Source organism: Balaenoptera physalus (genome assembly GCF_965194825.1).
Source record: "Balaenoptera physalus genome assembly, chromosome: 11".
Lineage (NCBI taxonomy): Eukaryota > Metazoa > Chordata > Mammalia > Artiodactyla > Balaenopteridae > Balaenoptera > Balaenoptera physalus.
Genome location: NC_138896.1, coordinates 29,060,304 through 29,079,318, shown reverse-complemented (window position 1 = coordinate 29,079,318; position 19,015 = coordinate 29,060,304). Strand labels below are relative to the sequence as shown.

The following is a 19,015-nucleotide window of genomic DNA, read 5'->3' as shown; positions in this document are numbered from 1 at the left end:
TATACAAAAGCAGAATGTTTTAAAAAGCTTTGTCTTGATTGAATTATCACATTCAAATATTAACCCAAAAGCACTTTCCCTCATCTTAATATCTTAGAATGAGATTTTAAAATATTTTAAAAAATAACTTTTCATATCTCTGCTTTTACCGTTAAAGAAATATTAAAGTTTTATTTAGCAGCTAAAGATGCCATTTTCAAAGTATATGTTTTGATATCATATATTGCCACTGAGATTGATTTTGTGTGCTAATATGTAATTTATCAGTTGTTTATGTTAAACTCCAATGTGTTTAGACAAAAGGCAGTTCTGGTTTATTTCTACCAGGTGGCAATAATAATAGTGTTTATCGAGCCTATATTATGTCTGAAGCACCATTCTAAGTGTTTCACACTTATTATTTCGTTTAAGTTTCTAAACAACCTAAGGAGATAGGAATTTTTACTCCTATTTTACAAACAAGAGATTGAATCACAGAGATAAGTGATTGGCTTATCTACTGTTGCTGCATGACACGCCATTCTAAATTTTGTGGCAAAGAACAACTGTTTCATTAGGTTTGTTAGTTGTGTGGGTCCAGAATTCAGATAGGGCACAGAGGGATGGCTTGTCGCTGTTCTGTGATGTCTGGGGGCCTCAACTGGAAAGGTTCAAAGTTGGGTACTGGTAGAATCATAGGAAGGCTCCTTCACTGACAGGTCTAGTGTCTAGAAGCCTCAAAGACCAGGACTCCCTATGGAAAGCCATTATGTACCCTCTCCATTTGGCTTGGCTTTCTCACTGTATTGGGCTCTCAGGTGTCTCAGGATAGTAGGACTTATGACATGGAAGTTCAGGGCTCTAAGTGTAAGCATTTCAGTGAACACAGTGATAGCCTTTTATAATCCAACCTTGGAAGTGATAGTATCACTTTCACCACATTCTGTTGGTTACAAGAAAGTCATAAGCCAGCAAGATTGAAGGGGGTGGGGACAAAGCCTGCCACTTAATCGGTGGGAGGACTGTCAAGATTACATTTAGATGAGCATGTGGGTTAGGTGATCTTGTTTCAGGTATTTTTGCGCAAGTTCATATGCCTGGCGTGCAGAGCACCAGAATCTGAACCCACACAATTTGTTTTTGAGTTGGTGCTCTTTACCACTATACTACCCTGCCTTTTAAGAATTCCTTAATTAATAGGAATTTTATAGAGTTATTTACCCTAACTACCCAATTGCTGTCAATTTGGGATTCCAGATGTAGTTAACAGTTTGATGACGTTCTCTTTGTTGTACCTGTTCCAGTTTGGTCTACGTATTTCCATCACACCTGGTTTGAAGAACTCTCAATCCTTTGGTGCCTCCTTAAGTCTGCTAAAAATTCTAAACTCTTCATATTTACTGCCTTCTATTTCTCTCTTAAATAGCATGTATTCTAGGCACCTCGTATTTCAGCTATATATTCCATTAATAAGTCCTTTATTTTTATGGTACCACATTTTTCACATGCTTTGTGTCTGGTAAACTCTCACTGAGCCTTAACTGTCCAGCTCTTTTGTCATTTCCTTTTAGGGGAGTGTTTTTTGATTCGTATATGCCTTTCCTTTGTGCTCCTACAGCATTTTGTTCACACTTTTTTTATAACACCTCTCACATTGTATTGTAACTATCTGCTTATTGTTTGTTTTCTTCTTTAGATTGTTTTATTCAAGGACAGAGATGTCTCATGTGCAAATTTGAATATTTTCCTATCAGTTAACACCATGACTTGTACATAGTGCCTGTTGGATGAATAACTTATTAAAGTTTCCTTTGTAACTGTGATGAGATGAAAAAATTTTTTTAATATTTTAAACAGAAAAAAGAGCTTTTTCTAGCTATGATGTTGCATGTACTGCTGTCAAGTGAATTTTGATAGTGAATAGTTTACTCTTTAAAAAATTATTTTTACTTAAGACCTCAGCATCCTTAGAAGAAATTATCCATTTTTAAACAGTTATTAATATTATTAAATAACTTCATAAATAACTTATTATTATTAAATAATAATAAGCCTCATTATTTGTGAATGTAAACATTTTTCTAAGGAGTTTGGTTCCTGAGAATATTTCTGGTTGGGGTTGGGAGAGAGTGTTCAGTAGAGCCTGGCATCTGGACTTTTAAAAATAAGTGATTCTTTTTCATACTTGGGTTAAGATTCACTGTTCAAGTAAAATAGATAAATTACTTAGTAATTTTTTATGCCATTTAGGAAGTTATATTCTTATATTCATAAAACTTTTTCCAAATCAGAAATTTCCAAATGCTTAAATAATGTATGTCATAACTACAGACGGAGGCTCCATAGTGTTTAAAACAGTGACATTCCAGAAGAGAGCTATCTCCTTGTTGCTGTTAATACATTATTCTTGGTTATCTGATACTTTCATGAAAATTACTTGCTTCATGGATTACAGTTGATCATAAATTCTCGTTAAGTGTTGCAAAGTGCTATTGATATATGACTAATCCCATATATGATTAATCCAATCCACACAGATTTAATCTACTCAAAATATATTTTTTCCCTTTGTGTTTTCTTGTAGATTTAAAGGGGTTATTTTGCATCACTAACTTTGTGCTCATTCACTTCTATGGCTCAGTTTTTCTGTGGGGGAAGTGAAAACTTAAGAGAAATTTTTATTATCTTTGAGTTGTGAACTCTTTCAGGTAGAAGAAGGCTGGTGGAGTGGAACCCTGAACAACAAGTTGGGACTGTTTCCCTCAAATTTTGTGAAAGAATTAGAGGTAACAGATGATGGTGAAACTCATGAAGCCCAGGATGATTCAGGTAGACTATTTTAAAAATTTGAATAGATTTAAATAAACTTTATATTTGATCTAGTGTTTATTTTGTATTTTTTAAAACTCTAGTCTTACTTTTGAAGTAAGAGCTTTTTTTTATCTACCTTAAAGAAAAGCACTTTATGACAGGGACTTAAAGTGAATATTTGCCTGAATATCTAGGCAAATAATTTACTATTTTTCCTTCCGATGTCTGCTTCAACCTGAAGTAAATGTATAGTCGTTGTTGAGATAATTCCTGCCTCCCTCCCTCCCTCCCTGCCTCCCTCCCTCCCTTATTATGAAATAATACTACTTATGTTATCTGATTTCTTTCCACTTAAGACCTACTTGTATACAATTTTGCCCAGAGTTTGTAAATGGCCGAACTACTTCAGAAATAGAAGTTTAAAAAAAAAATCTTCCTTTGGTTGTTTTCTATATTCACATAATAGATTTTGTTTTCCATGTGCAGCCAGATGTCATTTAATTATTTTGTGATCTCTGTCATTTAGAGACTCACCTATAAATTAATCTTAAATTTGTTCACTATTCAAAAGTACAATTGAAAAAGATTTTATCCCAAAGCTAGATGTAATTTTTTTTACGTCTGTGAATTGCTGTGGGATTTAGGAGAATTTTTTTTTTTTTTTTTAAGAGAAACTAAATTCATAAGTGGTAGTGTAGGGATAAGTAGATCTTTTTCTTTATGGAAAAGTATGTGTAGTGGGAATGTTCAGGGTTTTGTGCTTGCATTAACTAGTATTATTTGGCAGTTTTATAATGGTTAGATAGACTCAGATATTGAGGTGTAGACATACAACCGTAAGGTTGCCAGTATCGCCGTTTTTTTCAAAGGCAGTGTAATGTCAAGATATGAAGACTATTGTTTTAGTCCATTAGGGCTGCTATAACAAAACACCACAGACTGGGTAGCATAAACAACAGAAATTTATTTCTCACAGTTCTGGAGGCTGGGAAGTCCAAGATCAAGGCGAGCCAGCATAGTTGAGTTCTAGTGAGGCCCTCTTCCTGTTGCATGGTTGGTGACTTCTCACTTTGTCCTCACATGGTGGAAGAGGCAAGGGATCTCTCTGGAGCCTCTTTTGTAAGGCACTAATCCCATTCCTGAGGGTTCTGCCCTCTTGACCTAATCACCTCTCAAAAGCCCCACCTCTTAATCTGTGGGGTTAGGATTTCGACATAGGAATTTTGCAGGGACACAGATTTGCAGACCATAGCAACTATATATCATTCAAAACAATGAGATGAAGTCTTAAGGTTGTCCAGACTGCTTCTGTACCTAGTACTTCATGTTGCATTCCAGTGGACACTTCTGTTTTTTAATCTATCTAGGATGTTGGGCTCCATGATGGCAGGGACTGTGGTTTGGTCATCTTTGCTTAACTGTAGTTACTTAGTGTGCAAAATGGGAATAACAATTTTTTACCTAAGAGGACTGTTCTGTGAACTAGCAAGATAGTTTCTAAGCATAACGCTTGCAACCTTGCAGATCGTTTTCAACCTAGTTTCTTTTGCTTCTTTTTGTCAGTACCTTCAATATTTTGAAATTAAGTAGGAAAGCATTATAAGGTTGTTATGTGTAGCAAATGCATTTGTAAGCCTCACTGTCCTCAATGGTGAGGGGATAAATTTTAGAGAAAAAAATTAAATAATTTTACATTTAATAGATGGTAATATTAAACATAATTTATAAAAGGTATCTAGAAATCATTGTTGAGATAATTCTTAAAGTTTTTGTGATGCATTTTTAGTTCTACCATTTTAAACCTCATTAAGAAAGTTCTCTGAAACTTTTATCCTCATCCATAATTATGGTTTGTTTGCACATGAAAGATTTATGCAGTTTTTTCTCCTTCTTCTCAAGAAAGTGTTGAGCTTTGAAAAAAGTCAAGTAATGAAATGGTAGAATAGGGCATGAAATGATAGAGCAAGCTCACAGACATCTAGGTTTAGAGCTACGAAGTCTTAGTACCACCCCCTCATTCTGTAACAGAGAAACCTAAAACTTTTAGAAATTACCACTTAATATTATTCTACATACATATTCTTAGAAGACTCAAGACTTCTAAGAATTTTCTGTTTCTGATCTCATTCCTGTGTACCTTTGCTCACTACCTCTCACTTTATGGGTCCATCCTTTAAACTGCAGTACAGTGATTTTTTTTTTTCTTCTTGAAACTTTTTTTTTAACTTGGAGCAACATTGCAAAAATAGAGAGGTCCCATATACACTTTATCCAGATTCACCACCAATTGTTAACATTTTGCCTCATTTGCTAATTTATTACTCAATTTCTATTTAAAAATCTGGGGGTCTTCTTTTCCTTTACCTTTAAGTACTTCAGTGTGTATTTCCTAAGAACAAGGACAGTCTCTTATAACTACAGTATAGTTATCAAAATCAAGATATTTAATATTACCAATACTGTTTAATTCACAGCCCATATACAGAATTCTTAATTGTTCTAGTATACTTTACATAGCTATTTTTTTCTCCTAGACAAGACCATGCAGAGAATTTAAGTTTCTTTTGTTTAGAATAGATCCCCAACCTTTCTCTGTTTTTCTTGACCTTGACATTTTTAATTTTTATTTATTTATTTATTTATTTATTTATGGCTGTGTTGGGTCTTCGTTTCTGTGCGAGGGCTTTCTCTAGTTGTGGCAAGCGGGGGCCACTCTTCATCGCTGTGCGCGGGCCTCTCACCATCGCTGTGCGCGGGCCTCTCACTATGGCAGCCTGTCTTGTTGTGGAGCGCAGGCTCAGTAATTGTGGCTCACGGGCCTAGCTGCTCTGCGGCATGTGGGATCTTCCCAGACCAGGGCTCGAACCCGTGTCCCCTGCATTAGCAGGCAGATTCTCAACCACTGCGCCACCAGGGAAGCCCAACCTTGACATTTTTAAAGAGTTTAGGCTGGTTATTTTGTATAATGGATCCCAGTTTAGATTTTTCTTCTGATTCTTCATGTTTAGCTTCAGGTTATATTTTACTGATAGGGCTACAGAATGATGATGTCTCATTGTATTGTATGGAGGACACGTGTACTTTGTGTCTTTTATTATTGGTGATGTTAAATTTGATTACTTGGTTAAAGCTGTGCTGCTACTGTAAGTTTACTGTTTTTTTCCTTCTAATTGATAAGTGTCTTGTGGGGAGGTACTTTGAGACTATGTAAATATCTTATTCCTCATCAGACTTTCACTCAGCAGTTAAAGCATCCACAGATAAATTTTGCCTGAATCAGTTATTACTGTGATAGTTGCAAAATGATGATTTTCTAATTCCATCATCCCATCTGTTTATTATTTGACATTCTTCTATAGAGAAGTATTTTGCTTTCTCCCCAGTTGTTTTTTTTTTTTTTTTAAATCAGCGTGGACTCATCAGTTGTTTCTTTTTTATTCACTAGGTATTAATCTATTATTGCCATTATTATTTATTTTGATACTGCCAGGTTTGGCCAGTGAGAGAGCCTTCAAACTAGTTTCTGTGACATTTAAAAAAATTAACCTTATTGGAAATATAATTTACATACAGTAAACTGTGTATATGTAAAATATACAATTTGATGATTTTGACAACTGTATATACATCCATGAAAACCACTACCACAATAAATGTGCAGGACATTTCCATCATCTTTATGATGCCCTGTAAACTGAGCCCTTAAAATATGTACAAAATTTAAAGTCCATGTGGAGCCAGTAGTAAAAGACAAATTTAAATTTGGATGTAGTTCATTACTTTCATAATTATAAATACTTTGGGCATTCCTTGCAGTATTCAGCCTTCTTTGAATTTTAGTAACCTTGCAGAATCATGTCTGTTAAAAATGTACTTCCTTGCTTGCTTAACCCCTTTCCAATAGCAGTGCATTCTAAATGTGGAGCTTTGTGATTATGGGGTGGGAAGTCAGTGGTTGAAGTACACTGTAATTCCTTTTTGTTTTTTAACTCTAAGTTTTAGGCAGAAAGTTTTTGCATATTGATGTAAGTGCCAGGAAGTGAGTGCTTTATAAGGTCTTTAGAACTTTAGTGATAAAGGCATAGAGTCCTTTAAGTTTTAATTTAAGAGTTTGATATCTTATGCATTATGACTTAGAGAATTCATGTCCACTATTCCTGTGTCCTAACAAAATATAACATCTTCTATGTATAACTGGTATTTTGATAGTCTTTTTTAGTCAGTAAAGTGGTGTATGTTTCTGGTAACTGTTACAAGAATTACCAACTGTACATTATAAATTTTTTAATTTGTTTTTTGCTTACAGTATTAGAGTGCCATATCCACTGCATTTGTTTATTTTACATAGTTTCTTCTTACACTCCTTTACATTTAGTAGAGCTCTCTCTTCTCTTCTTTTAGTAAATAAACTGAAGTATATGGGATGATGTTCATGGTTTGACCAGCTAAATTCTAGCTATTACTGCTAAGAAGATAATTCTGACTCTAGACAGTAGGTAGACAGTATTACCTGAGCCTTAGGGTAATTTATTTTTATGCCCTCAGTTTTCATTGAAGAACGGTGTTATAAAAGCTATAAAAAAAAGCCCCTATTATATTTAGGAATGTGGTAAACTTATAATCTCTTCTATTACTCAGTGGTTTCTATATAAAATCTCAAGATTAGTATCTTTTTAGTAGTCAATTTCAGGAAAAGCTTTGCTTCTCTAGGGAAGTGTGATGTTTCAGTTTTTATAATGAAATGACTGCCCTTTCATTTTGTCAAATATTCTTAGCCTTTCTTGTTTAGAGTGTCTTTTTGTCACCTTTCAGATTCCACTTATTTCCTAAGTAGGACTTGCTTTCAATTTTCCTTCTTTTTTTTTTATTTTTATTTATTTAAACACTATTTTATTTATTTATGACTGTGTTGGGTCTTTGTTTCTGTGCGAGGGCTTTCTCTAGTTGTGGCAAGTGGGGGCCGCTCTTCATCACGGTGCGCGGGGCCTCTCATTATCACAGCCTCTCCAGACGCGCAGGCTCAGTAATTGTGGCTCACGGGCCTAGTTGCTCCGCGGCATGTGGGATCCTCCCAGACCAGGGCTCAAACCCGTGTCCCCTGCATTGGCAGGCAGATTCTCAACCACTGCGCCACCAGGGAAGCCCTTCCTTCTTTTTAATAAAGCCAGTGACTATATCTACTGGTATTTTATCCCTTGTTAAGTCTTCTCCCCACATCAAGCCTATAAGAATCTCCATTTTGGGACTTACCTGGTGGTACAGTGGTTAAGAATCCACCTGCCAGTGCAGGGGACATGGGTTCGAGCACTGGTCCGGGAAGATCCCACATGCCACGGAGCAACTAAGCCAGTGCGCCACAACTACTGAGCCCGCGTGCCACAACTACTAAAGCCTGTGCGCCTAGAGCCTGTGCTCCGCAACAAAGAGAAACCACCACAATGAGAAGCCCGCGCACCACATCGAAGAGTAGCCCCCACTCACCGCAAACAGAGAAACCTGCTTGCAGCAATGAAGACCCAACGCAGCCAAAAATAAATAAATAAATTTATTTTAAAAAAAATCTCCATTTTGATGTCTAAATAGGCATCTTGAACTAAGATGGTCAAAACGGATCTTCTTTTCTCTGTACCCAAATTTGGTCTGTACAGTCTTCTTCCTCTGCGCTAATGGCAACTCCATCCTTCTTTTACTTAGACCAAAGAATTGGATTCACCTTTACTCTTCTTTATAATACCACACTCTATACTTGATTCCGTAACAGACTTTGTCACCTACTAAATAAATGTACAGAATCTGTTTTCTTTTACCACCTCAACAGCTGCTACCCTGGTGTAAGTTATCTTTTCCTGTATAATTGCAATAGTCTGTTATTTGCCGTTACCTCCCTACTGAATGTTAAAGTGCTTACCCTCCAGTAGCTGTCCATTTTACTTAGAGTAAAAGCCAAAGTCTTCTTAAATTGGCTATAGAACCCTCCAAGATCTGGCACCCCCAAATGTCTCCCCCCGCCTCTCTGACTTTATTTCCTACTTAACCATCCCCTTTGTTCTCATTAGTCTTCTTACTGTTTTTAAAGATGTCAGGAACATTTCTGTCTCACAGCCTTTGTACTTGCTGTATACATTTGCCCAGAATGTCCTTTGAGATATCCTTAATGGCTTTCAGTTTGATTTCAGGATTCTCCTCAGAAATCACCTTTTCAGTGAGGCCTTTCCTAATAGCTCTGTATAAAACAGCAAAAAGCTTCTATCTTCCATTCTTTAATTCCCTTATCTTCTTTGATACATTTGTTATTATTTCTTATTTACTTTCTTATTGTCTGTCTGCCCCCACATTAGGTTATATATTTTGTTTTGCTCACTGCTGCACACCTAGTTTCTAAAGCAGTGTCACAGTGTTGCTCAGTGGATGCATGAATGCATAGTGGGTTTTGGTGTACAGAGAACTTTTCAAATACTTTGTCATGTTAAATCCTCATAATTTTTGAAGTTAGTGTCACCTCCACTTTAAAGGTAAAGAAATTATAACTCAGATTATTTAACCACCGAGTGGTAAAATCACAACTGGAATTCTTTTCTGATCTTTTTACTTTACTGTTTTATTTAACATATGGGGGTGAGGCTGTTAGGTAATTCTCACTGTTTTAGCTCATTTGTTTGCATGTCAGTCATGTACTTTCACCCCTGTGAGAAATATGAGCAGTAATATGTGGGTTCGATGGCATTTCCCATGGACTCAGTGCATTCCCGAATCTGAAATTTAAAAGTTGAAGTGAGTGAAGGGAAATTCTAAATATAAATACTATTATTTAGTTAATTCAACATTCATATGTTTGTTCATTCGGTATATTGAGTGCTTATTGTTGAGCATAGTGTGCATGTTTATGGGAATACGGTGATGAGCAACATAGGCACGATTATTCCCCATATTTGAAGCTTTTGGTCCATGAGAAAGAAAAGAATATTAGACAAGTGATTATAATTCAGCATGAGAAATATTTGTGGCAGGAAGATTCAGGGTGCTATAGATGTGTAAAGAGCTAACTCAGACTGGGAAGGATGTAAGGGAATGCGCCCCATAGGAAGTTAAAGATTGAGATCTCAGAATGGGTAGGAGATCCCTAGGCAGGTTTGTGGCAGAGGGTAAAGAATGAGCAGAGCAGTTTCAAGATCCTGAGAGTCAATTCAGAAGGATTATAGAGTGTATGGTTGGATGTGGTAAGTTTTGAGGCTAGAGAAATTGTTGGGTCAGGCTTAAGAAGGCATTACAGAACTGGTAGTCAAGTCACAGAGAAGGCTTAGAGGGGAGAGAAATGATCAGATTACTTTATTTATTTATATAAATTTATTTTATTTATTTATTTTTGACTGCTTTGGGTCTTTGTTGCTGCACATGGGCTTTTCTCTAGTTGTGGCGAGCGGGGGCTACTCTTCGTTGCAGTGCACAGGCTTCTCATTGCAGTGGCTTCTCTTTTTGTGGAGCATGGGCTCTAGGCATGTGGGCTCAGTAGTTGTGGCTCATGGGCTCTGGAGCGCAGGCTCAGTAGTTGTGGCACACAGGCTTAATTGCTCTGCGGCATGTGGCATCTTCTCAGACCAGGGCTTGAACCCATGTCCTCTGCATTGGCAGGCGGATTCTCAACCACTGTGCCACCAGGGAAGCCTCAGATTACCTTTTAGATAGAGTGGTTTGGTTGCAGTGTCAAGAGTGGATTGGAGGAGAATAAGATTGGGTAGCGAGACCAGTTGAGAATGTTTTGATAATTTAGGTAGAAATAGTATTAACCTAAACTAGAAGAGTGATCATGGGAATGGAGAAACATGGGTAGCATTCCTGTGCTAAATAGGCGGTATAAAGAACTGCACCTTGTGATGATGGGATGATGGGGAATGACTGAGAAAGAAGAGTCAATGGCTACCAGATCTTTGGTCAGCAAGCTGGGTAGATGATGTCATTTGCAGAGAAGGGATAAGTTTTGGGAGAAGATGATGAATTCACTTTTGGAGATGTTGACTTTGAGTCCTGTGGGGGTGTCAGGGCATCCAAGTGAAGATATTTGGTAGTCAGCTGTATGTGTGTGTCTGAAACCTTGAAAAGAAACTTGGGGTGGATGTCCAAAATTGAGGCTTGAAAGTATGTTAGGTGGTACAAGAAACCATGGAGTTGGATGAGATTACCTAGGGAGAATGTCTAGGATGAAAAAGGAATACAGCCTAAGATAGAATCCTATGTAGCAACATTTATGGTCTAGGCCAAGACAGAGTAACTAAAAAGAAGACCAAGAAGGCACAGAGAGAGAGCCAGGAGGCAACCTGTGAGTGAGTGGTCATCATGGGAAGGGAGTATTTCAGGGAGGACATGGACAGTAGTGTCAGATGCTGCTGCAAGGTTAAATAAGATAAGTAAGGTAAGAAATAAAATGTAATCCTGAGGGTTGAAGAAATCATTAGTGACCTGGACAAAAGCAGTGAAGAGAGGTGATTGGTAAGTGTAAAGCAGTGTAGCAACACATACTCCAGAATGTTTTCCTTCTTTTCTTAAGAAGGAAAAGTCTTGATCATTTTCAAATGCTAATGGCAGAGGACAAGTAGAGAGGGAGAAGCTGAAGATGCAAATGCAGAAGAATGGGATTTATCAGCAGAACAGGATTTACCCAGGAGGTGGGAGGAAATGAGATTTACATTATAGGTATCATGATTAGTTTCAGTTTATTGGAGGGTACTTCAGAGTTAGTGCCCAGAAGCTGAGGGCAAGATAATCTGACTTTTAATTTCTTCTACAAGAAAGGAGAGAAGCGAAGAATGAGGTGCAGAGTGAAGAGGTCAGAATTTTGAGGAGAGTAAAAAGGTCCCAACAGGGATTGTTAAATGTTTTGAGCCATGTACCCCTCTGGGCTTTACTGGGCTACTAGAGGGATGCATTGCACAAAATGTTTAAGAAACTCTGATAGATTGTTCTTCAGGAGTTCTCATGTCTTATGTTCATTCTCTTCGGAGGAGTCAATCTGAGGTTTCATTTCATTATTCAGGCTCTGAAAAGGAAGATGATGCTTATTGCTAGTGGGGCACAGGATCCTTGTAGAATGGTGATGCACCCTGGGTGTGCCAAAGGTGGTGGATAGAAATTTGGTGATCTGCAGCCTAGTCTCCAGGAGTTAAGATGGTGCACAATTTACTTTGGTGTCTAATCTCACATTAGCTTTCACCTTGAACTCTTTCTCCTGGTGAGCAGCTTTGTAAGGAAGAATGTTTTGGGGCTTCAGTGCTTTTACTGGTAATATGTTATATGAGTCTTTACAAGTTGTTGTTAGAGCCAGATGCTCTTTCTAAATGATTCTTTTTAGGAACTAAGGAATACAGATTTTAAGTCCATAACACACAAACACAACATTTTCTTAGGAAATGTAGGAGTATCATAAAAACCTTTGAATGATGGTGAAAGATGTTCTTCTTGGAGTAAAAAGAGGAGGAATTTATGCCAGCAACTAAAGTAGATTCCAAGTTCTTCTACTTGGTTTACATGTTTTACCTTAATGTAAGACCCATTCACTTTAATAGTGAACTTGGATTGCTTCCATTAAGTGCTTTGTATTTTCATCAGGTTTCTTACTTTATATTATTTTTCTTTAGCACTCAGTGCAGTTCACATAATGAATCTTGTTTGTTTTTCAAAAACTAGTTGTGTTTTGGGGCTCTTGGTGGTTTTAAGTCATTTTATATGGAGGTGCAAGTCATCAAGTAGTTTTTGCTGTAGAGATTTCATGAGAAAGGGAGGAAGGGAGAGTTTTAGGTTTAATAGGAAGATTTGCTGTTAGGTTTTATGACTGACAGTACCATACATAAAATGGAAATATAATTTTTTTTAAAGCTTAGCAATGCAAGGACAGTCTCTGATGGATAAAACATAGACATAAAAATATTAGAAATACCATATAGGGTAAGATTTCTGTTTTGTCTGATTATGAGACCTTCTGTTTACCCTTTCTCTCCATTCTTTTGTTCTTTTCTCCTCCTTTGTCCCTGCCTTCTCCCCCGACCCGCTTCTTTCTTCCTTCTAGTGTCTACGTTGCCCTTTTATTTTTTGCTCCTTCTATGTGATCATGCTCTTTCCTACTTGAATAGTTTTCAATAATACATCTTTAAACTTGTTAAAAGTAATAGGCCCTGAGCCAGGCACTGTTTTAAGTGCTTTACAGGAATCAACTGATTTAATTCTCATAACAATCCTATGAAGTATCCCATTTTGCAGGTGAAGAAACTGGGCATATACAGTGGAAGAGGTGAGATATGGATCAAGAAGGTTTAACTCTAGAGTTCAAAAACAATTAGCCTATCCATTAGTACTAGATAATTGAAATATCTATGCATTTATTTTAATGATATATGCTTTAATGACTGTAGTAAAGTTTAGAATCACTAAATCTAAAAGAAACTGTTTATTTTATGGCTATAATCAAATACTCAAACTGATAATTGCACCTTAGAATCATCTGCTGATTCATAATTGAATTCATTATCAAAAATCTTCACACAGGAGGTGTAGTCAAGATGGCATACTAGGAGGACGTGGAATTCGCGTCTCCTCACAACTAAGGCACCTAGCAGGCACCCATGGGAGACCACAGACACCTAAGGGGATGGGAGGAAACCCTAGCGACTGGTGATCTCTCCTTTTGGCTTGTTCTCCCCTCCCCCCCCCCCTTTTTTTCTTTTTTCTGCTGTGGTTTTATTTTACCTTTTTGCAGTTGTTTCATCTTATTTACCTTTTGCAGTTGTTTCAATTATAGTTTTATTTTTCCTAATATATTTTTTATCTTTCTAATTTTATTTTGTTTTTTATTCTTTGATACTGTACTGCTCCTTTTTTTCTTACTTCCTTTTTTTTTTTTTTTAACGGCACAACGAAGCTTGCAGGATCTTGGTTCCCAGGCCAGAGGTCGGGCCCGAGCTCCTGTGGTGGGAGCTCCGAGTCCAAACCACTGGACTAACAGAGAACCTCAGATCCCAGGGAATACCAATTGGAGTGAGGTCTCCCAGAGGTCCTCATCTCAGCACCAAGACCCAGCTCTGTCTAACTGCCTGCAAACTCCAGTGCTGGACGTCTCAGGCCAAACAACCAGTAAGACAGGAATACAGCACCACCCATCAAAAAAAAAAAAAAATGACAAAAAAAATATGTTACAGACGAAGGAGCAAGGTAAAAACCTACAAGACCAAATAAATGAAGACGAAATAGGCAACCTACCAGAAAAAGAATTCAGAGTAATGATAGTAAAGATGATCCAAAATCTCAGAAAGAGAATGGAGAAAATACAAGAAACATTTAACAAGGATCTAGAAGAACTAAAGAGCAAACAAACAGTGGTGAACAACACAATTACTGAAATTAAAAATACTCTAGAAGGAATCAATAACAGAATAACTGAAGCAGAAGAAAGGATAAGTGAGTTGGAAGATAAAATGATAGAAATAACTACCAGGGAGCAGAATAAAGAAAAAAAGAATGAAAAGAATTGAGGACAGTTTCAGAGACCTCTGGGAAAACATTAAACGCACCAACATTCGAATTATAGTGGTCCCAGAAGAATAAGACAAAAAAAGGGTCTGAGAAAATATTTGAAGGGATTATAGTCGAAAACGTCCCTAACATGGGAAGGGAAATAATCAAGTCCAGGAAGCACAAAGAGTACCATAAAGGATAAACCCAAAGAGAAACATGTCGAGACACATAGTAATCAAACTACCAAAAATTAAATACAAAGAAAAAATATTAAAAGCAGCAACAAATAGCATACAAGGGAATCCCCATAAGGTTAACAGCTGATTTTTCAGCAGAAACTCTGCAAGCCAGAAGGGAGTGGCAGGACATATTTAAAGTGATGAAATGGAAAAAACTACAACCAAGATTACTCTACCCAGCAAGGATCTTGTTCAGATTCAATGGAGAAATTTACAGATAAGCAAAAGTTAAGAGAATTCAGTACCACCAAACCAGCTTTACAGCAAATAGTAAAGGAACTTCTCTAGGCAGGAAACACAAGAGAAGGAAAAGACCTACAAAAACAAACCCAAAACAATTAAGAAAATGGTAGTAGGAACATACATATTGATAATTACCTTAAATGTAAATGGATCAAGTGCTCCAACCAAGGGACATAGACTGGCTGAATGGATACAAAAACAAGACCCGTACAAATGCTGTCTACAAGAGACCCACTTCAGACCTAGGGACACATACAGACTGAAAGTGAGGGGATGGAAAAAGATATTCCATGCAAATGGAAATCAGAAGAAAGCTGGAGTAGCAGTTCTCATATCAGACAAAATAGACTTTAAAATAAAGAATATTACAAGAGACAAAGAAGGACACTACATAATGATCAAGGGGTCAATCCAAGAAGAAGATATAACAATTGTAAATACTTATGCACCCAACATAGGAGCACCTCCATACATAAGGCAAATGCTAACAGCCATAAAAGGGGAAATCAACAGTAACACAATAATAGTAGGGGACTTTAACACCCCACTTTCACCAATGGACAGATCATCCAAAATGAAAATAAATAAGGAAACACAAGCTTTAAAAGACACATTAAACAAATGGACTTAATTGATATTTATAGGACATTCCATCCAAAAACAACAGAATACACTTTCTTCTCAAGTGCTCATGGAACATTCTCCAGGATAGATCATATCTTAGGTCACAAATTAAGCCTTGGTAAATTTAAGAAAATTGAAATCGTATCAAGTATCTTTTCCGACCACAATGCTATGAGACTAGATATCAATTACAGGAAAAAATCTGTAAAAAATACACATGGAGGGCTTCCCTGGTGGCGCAGTGGTTAAGAATCTGCCTGCCAATGCAGGGCACACAGGTTCGAGCCCTGGTCTGGGAAGATCCCACATGCCACGGAGCAACTAAGCCCGTGAGCCACAACTACTGAGCCTGCGCGTCTGGAGCCTGTGCTCCGCAACGAGAGGCCGCGACAGGGAGGCCTGCGCACCGCGATGAAGAGTGGCCCCCACTCTCCGCAACTGGAGAAAGCCCTCACACAGAAACGAAGACCCAACACAGCCAAAAATAAATAAATAAATTAAAAAAAAAAAATACACATGGAGGCTAAACAATACACTACTAAATAACCAAGAGATCACTGAAGAAATCAAAGAAGAAATCAAAAAATACCTAGAAACAAATGACAATGAAAACACGACGACTCAAAACCTGTGGGATGCAGCAAAAGCAGTTCTAAGAGGGAAGTTTACAGCAATACAATCCTACCTCAAGAAACAAGAAACATCTCAAATAAATAACCTAACCTTACACCTAAAGCAATTAGAGAAAAAAGAACAAAAAAACCCCAAAGTTAGCAGAAGGGAAGAAATCATAAAAATCAGATCAGAAATAAATGAAAAAGAAATGAAGGAAACAGTAGCAAAGATCAATAAAACTAAAAGCTGGTTCTTTGAGAAGATAAACAAAATTGATAAACCATTAGCCAGACTCACCAAGAAAAAAAGCGAGAAGAGTCAAATCAATAGAATTAGAAATGAAAAAGGAGAAGTAACAACTGACACTGAAGAAATACAAAGGATAATGAGAGATTACTACAAGCAATTATATGCTAATAAAATGGACAACCTGGTATAAATGGACAAATTCTTAGAAAAGCACAACCTTCTGAGACTGAACCAGGAAGAAATAGAAAATATCAACAGACCAATCACAAGCACTGAAATTGAAACTGTGATTAAAAATCTTCCAACAAACCAAAGCCCAGGACCAGATGGCTTCACAGGCGAATTCTATCAAACGTTTAGAGAAGAGCTAACACCTATCCTTCTCAAACTCTTCCAAAATATAGCAGAGGGAGGAACACTCCCAAACTCATTCTACGAGGCCACCATCACCCTGATACCAAAACCAGACAAAGATGTCACAAAAAAAGAAGACTACAGGCCAATATCTCTGATGAACATAGATGAAAAATCCTCAACAGAATACTAGCAAACAGAATCCAACAGCACATTAAAAGGATCATACACCATGATCAAGTGGGGTTTATCCCAGGAATGCAAGTATTCTTCAATATACGCAAATCAGTCAATGTGATACACCATATTAACAAATTGAAGGAGAAAAACCATATGATCATCTCAACAGATGCAGAAAAGCTTTTGACAAAATTCAACACTCATTTATGGTAAAAACCCTCCAGAAAGTAGGCATAGAGGGAACTTATCTCAACATAATAAAGGTCATTATGAGAAACCCACAGCCAACATCATTCTCAATGGTGAAAAACTGAAACCTTTTCCACTAAGATCAGGAACAAGACAAGGTTGCCCACTCTCACCACTATTATTCATCATAGTTTTGGAAGTTTTAGCCGCAGCAATCAGAGAAGAAAAAGAAATAAAAGGAATCCAAATCGGAAAAAAAGTAAAGCTGTCATTGTTTGCAGATGACATGATATTATACATAGAGAATCCTGTCGATGCCACCAGAAAACTACTAGAGCTAATCAATGAATTTGGTAGAGTAGCAGGATACAAAATTAATGCACAGAAATCTATTACATTCCTATACACTAATGATGAAAAATCTGAAAGAGAAATTAAGGAAACACTCCCATTTACCATTGCAACAAAAAGAATAAAATACCTAGGAATAAACCTACTTAAGGAGACAAAAGACCTGTATGCAGAAAACTATAAGACACTGATGAAAGAAATTGAAGATGATAGAAACAGATGGAGAGATATACCTTGTTCTTGGATTGGAAGAATCAACATTGTAAAAATGACTATACTAACCAAAGCAATCTACAGATTCAATGCAATCCCTATCAAATTACCAATGGCATTTTTCACAGAACTAGAACAAAAATTTTCGCAATTTGTATGGAAACACAAAAGACACCTAATAGCCAAAACAATCTTGAGAAAGAAAAACGGAACTGAAGGAATCAGGCTCCTGGACTTCAGACTATACTACAAAGCTACAGTAATCAAGACACAGAAACAGAAATATAGATCAGTGGAACAGGATAGAAAGCCCAGAGATAACCCCATGCACATATGGTCACCTTATTTTTGATAAAGGAGGCAAGAATATACAATGGAGAAAAGGCAGCCTCTTCAGTAAGTGCTGCTGGGAAAACTGGACAGCTACATGTAAAAGAATGAAATTACAACACTCCCTAACACCATACACAAAAATAAACTCAAAATGGATTAAAGACCTAAATGTACAGCGAGACACTGTAAAACTCTTAGGGGAAATCATAGGCAGAACACTCTATGACATAAATCACAGCAAGGTCCTTTTTGACCCACCTCCTAGAGAAATGGAAATAAAAACAAAAATAAGCAAATGGGACCTAATGAAACTTAAAAGCTTTTGCACAGCAAAGGGCACCATAAAAAGACAAAAAAAAAAAAACCCTCAGAATGGGAGAAAATGTTTGCAAACAAAGCAACTGACAAAGGATTAATCTCCAAAATAAACAAGCAGCTCATGCAGCTCAATATCAAAAAAACAATACAATGCAAAAATAGGCAGAAGACCTAAATAGACATTTCTCTAAAGAAGATACACAGATTGCCAATAAACACATGGAAAGATGCTCAATATCACTAATCATAAGAGAAATGCAAATCAAAACTACAATGAGGCATCACCTCACAGTGGTCAGAATGGCCATCATCAAAAAATCTACAAACAGTAAATGTTGGAGAGGGTGTGGAGAAAAGGGAACCCTCTTGCACTGTTGGTGGGAATGTAAATTGATACAGCCACTATGGAGAACAGTATGGAGGCTCCTTAAAAAACTAAAAATAGAACTACCGTATGACCCCGCAATCCCACTACTGGGCATATACGCTGAGAAAACCATAATTCAAAAGAGTCATGTACCACAACGTTCTTTGCAGCACTATTTACAATAGCCAGCACATGGAAGCAACCTAAGTGTCTGTCGACAGATGAATGGATAAAGAAGATGTGGCACATATATACAATGGAATATTACTCAGCCATAAAAAGAAACGAAATTTAGTTATTTGTAGGGAGGTGGATGGACCTAGAGTCTGTCGTATAGGGTGTAGTAAGTTCAGAAAGAGAAAAACAAATAACCGTATGCTAACATACATACGGAATCTTAAAAAAATAAATGGTTCTGATGAATCTAGGGGCAGGATAAGAATAAAGACAC

General features: G+C 37.0%; 1 protein-coding gene across 3 annotated transcripts in view; it reads left to right on the top strand.

Annotated features, from left to right (window-relative positions):
* CD2AP (CD2 associated protein) overlaps positions 1–19,015 on the top strand; it is a 113,422-nt gene that overhangs the window by 56,701 nt on the left and 37,706 nt on the right. For all 3 annotated transcript variants that reach the window (XR_014250472.1, XM_082411671.1, XM_082411672.1), the window contains exon 5: positions 2,688–2,808. Coding sequence is in view for 2 of the 3 variants with exons in the window: in XM_082411671.1 (XP_082267797.1) it covers positions 2,688–2,808 (121 nt within the window). In the remaining variant the exon portion in view is untranslated. The remainder of the gene's footprint in view (positions 1–2,687; positions 2,809–19,015) is intronic.